Below are 2,891 nucleotides of genomic sequence, written 5' to 3'. Positions count from 1 at the left end.
CGATTAAATGGCATGATGACGATCAGCATGGCTAAATGGCAGTTTTTCGAATTTTTTTTTTTTTTTTTTTTTTGGTACTACGCATTGAACCCAGGAGTACTTTACAACTGAGCTACACCCCGGCCCCTTTTATTTTATTCCGAGACAGGGTCTCACTAAATTGCTGAGGCTGGCCTCGAACTTACAATCCTCCTGCCTCAGCCTCCCAAGTCACTGGGATTACAGGTATGCACCACTGCACCCAGCCTGGAAGGCACTTTTGAAATCACTAACATACAAAAAAACGAGACTCTGGGAGGTCACACAGCAAACCACTAAGCTATCTTGTGAGCAGAGTGCTAAATGTTCATGGGATAAGTGTACTCTGGCATTCAAAGATCTTATATAATTATCCCATTTTACAGATGAGGAAGCTGAAGCAAATTTGATAAATGGTAGAGCTACTGATACCACTTACAATCTGGCCCAACATACCTTTGTGACTTTCACACCAAACCCTCCCTATACCCCTCAGCTCCAGCTAAAACTAGTTGGGGTTTCCAAATACCCTTTCTCTCCTTCACTGCCACTACTACTTTAGAGCAAGTCACTAGCCTTACCTGGCCTGGTGTTCCCATAGCAGCCAATCATTCTTCTGAATAGAAATCCAGTCATGACCCTTCCCTGATTTAAGGCTTCCAATGGCATCACTTAACCTAACACATAACCCGCAGGTGGCTACCCTGGCTTGTTTCAATGCCTTTTATGCTGTGGCCCCACCTACCTTTTTAGTCTCAACACCTCTGAGGCTTATCTTTTGTAGTTTCCTCTTCCTGGAATGCTCTTCCTCCTCCTCTATTTGTTAAACACCCACTAAGCCTAAAGGCCCCCATCAAACATTATCTCTGTGAAGTCTTCTCCACTGCCTGGGTTGTCTGCCTTCAGTCCTCCATCTAGGCCTCCATGTTGGTTGCTCTGTTCATCCCCAGTCCTCAGGGTTCAGCCCAGAAAGTCCTTTGATTAAAAATGAATTGGAAAATCTCCCAAAGGACAACTGAGCCCAAGGTACTGAACTTCAGGGAAGAGACCAATTAATAATAATAACTACTTACATAATGTTTATTATGTGCCAGACAGTTTTAATTCTATACACATATTCATTCAATCCTCACAACTCCAAGAAATAAGTGCTATTATGGCTTCCCTTTTACAAATGAGGAAACTGAGGCATAAAAAAGTTACGAAACTTGTCCAAGGTCACATGACTGGTAAGTGATGGAGTTGGAAATCCACCTTAAGTTTAGGACTCTGTACTTAACTTACAGGCAAAAGGAGATGATCAGGGATTCACAGGGCAAGAGGAAGCAGGCTGAGCTAGGATGATGGGCCTGAAAAGCCCAAGAAAACAGAACTAGATAGTTATTTAAACTGGAGGCCCAGGGAGCCAGTCTCCCTCCCCTTAGGATCCACCATGCCCACTAGGGGGCAGCAGAACTTCCTTTCCCTGATAACTGGGCCCTGAGAGTGGCAGTACAGGAGTCCTCCAGCTAGATTCAGTGATACTCAGACTTGGGGTAGCCAGAGTACTGTGCACCTCTGGAAAGTGGAAACATACCTGATGGCAGGTAGTGTCTTCAATGGGAAACTCAGTTCACTCTGTTGTTCTTAAAAACCTTCATATAGCTTCAGGATAAAACTTGGACTCCCTTTGTGGCCTGACAACCAACCTACTCTTATCCATGCTACAATTTGATGGAACTACCCGCCCTCATTGCTCAGAGTCGGGCTCCTTTCGCTACTTCCCTAATAGAGCCAGTCCCTCTGCCTAGGGATAGTGACCCAATTTTAGCCCTCAGCCTCTTACTGGTCTCAGATAAGCCATCCCTTTTCTAAATTTGAGACCTTGGCAAGTTGCCAAACTGTCTTGGGCCTCCCCTGTAAAATGGAATAAATACTACCTGTATCATCAAATGGAGGTGTTTGGAATTGTGTCTGGCACACAGTAAATTGAAGAGTTAGCCATCGTTTCTGTTGCCTAACCTTACTCCCCCTCCAACCCCAAGTCTGAATTAAGTTCCCACCTTGGGCTTCATCATCCCCTGTGCCTGCACCCATCACACAAGATTGTGACTACATGGTTACTTGTTGGTCTAACCTTACGAGACACCAAGTTCTATGGGAATCCTACGGTAGAGTTTACTGTCCAGTACCCAGCATGGAGCCTGGCATACACAAGGAGCTAGATAGACATCTATATGATGGCAGATGGCCAACCCCTAGATTTTGGGTTTGAGAGTCAAGGGAGAGTAGGGCAGGATCCCTGATTGCTGCCTGGGGAGGTTGAACCTGGACTAGATTTGGGGGCTGTGGCCCCACGGTGTGTGTGTGTGTGTGTGTGTGTGTGTATGTGTGACACGTACCTCCTTGTTGTCCATGGGGATCTTGAGTTTCACCACCTCATACTTCTCCTCACCCTCCTCCTCCTCACCCTTCACGAGCAGCACCATCTCCTCCTGCATCTCTTCCTCCTCCTCCTCCTCTGCCTGCTGTTCGCCAGGCATCTTGGTGTCCTGAGGCAGGGAGCTGGATCAGAGGCTCAGGACCCGCCCCCCCAACATGGCCCTGGCCCAGGCAAGGCGGTGCAGCCGTGGCTTCCCCCGCCCTNACTGCTGGCCGGCCGGCTGGCCTGGCCGGGGCGGGGCGGGGCGGGGCCCCAGAAACAGTCGTTTATTGGTCCGAACTCAGAGCCCCGCCTCCAGGGGAGGAGCCCAGAGAACCTAGGCATCCGGCTCAAACCGCCAAGGGAGGGCGGCGAGCTGGGACCTGGATCCCTCCCTCCAATCCTAACTGTTAAGGACCAGGAGCCACCCAAGCCTAGCGTTCAGGGTCCTCGCCACCGGTACCTACCCTCA

General features: G+C 48.9%; 1 protein-coding gene across 1 annotated transcript in view; it reads right to left on the bottom strand.

Annotated features, from left to right (window-relative positions):
* Nucleotides 1-2,637, bottom strand: part of Znf771 (zinc finger protein 771) — a 9,836-nt gene extending 7,199 nt beyond the window's left edge. The window contains exon 1 of the mRNA XM_015491296.1: nt 2,400-2,637. Within this exon, the coding sequence (XP_015346782.1) occupies nt 2,400-2,540 (141 nt within the window). The 5' untranslated portion in view covers nt 2,541-2,637. The remainder of the gene's footprint in view (nt 1-2,399) is intronic.
* Nucleotides 2,638-2,891: the final 254 nt, after the last annotated feature.

Source organism: Marmota marmota, unplaced genomic scaffold (genome assembly GCF_001458135.2).
Source record: "Marmota marmota marmota unplaced genomic scaffold, marMar, whole genome shotgun sequence".
NCBI lineage: Eukaryota > Metazoa > Chordata > Mammalia > Rodentia > Sciuridae > Marmota > Marmota marmota.
This window is presented reverse-complemented; position numbering and strand designations above follow the sequence as displayed.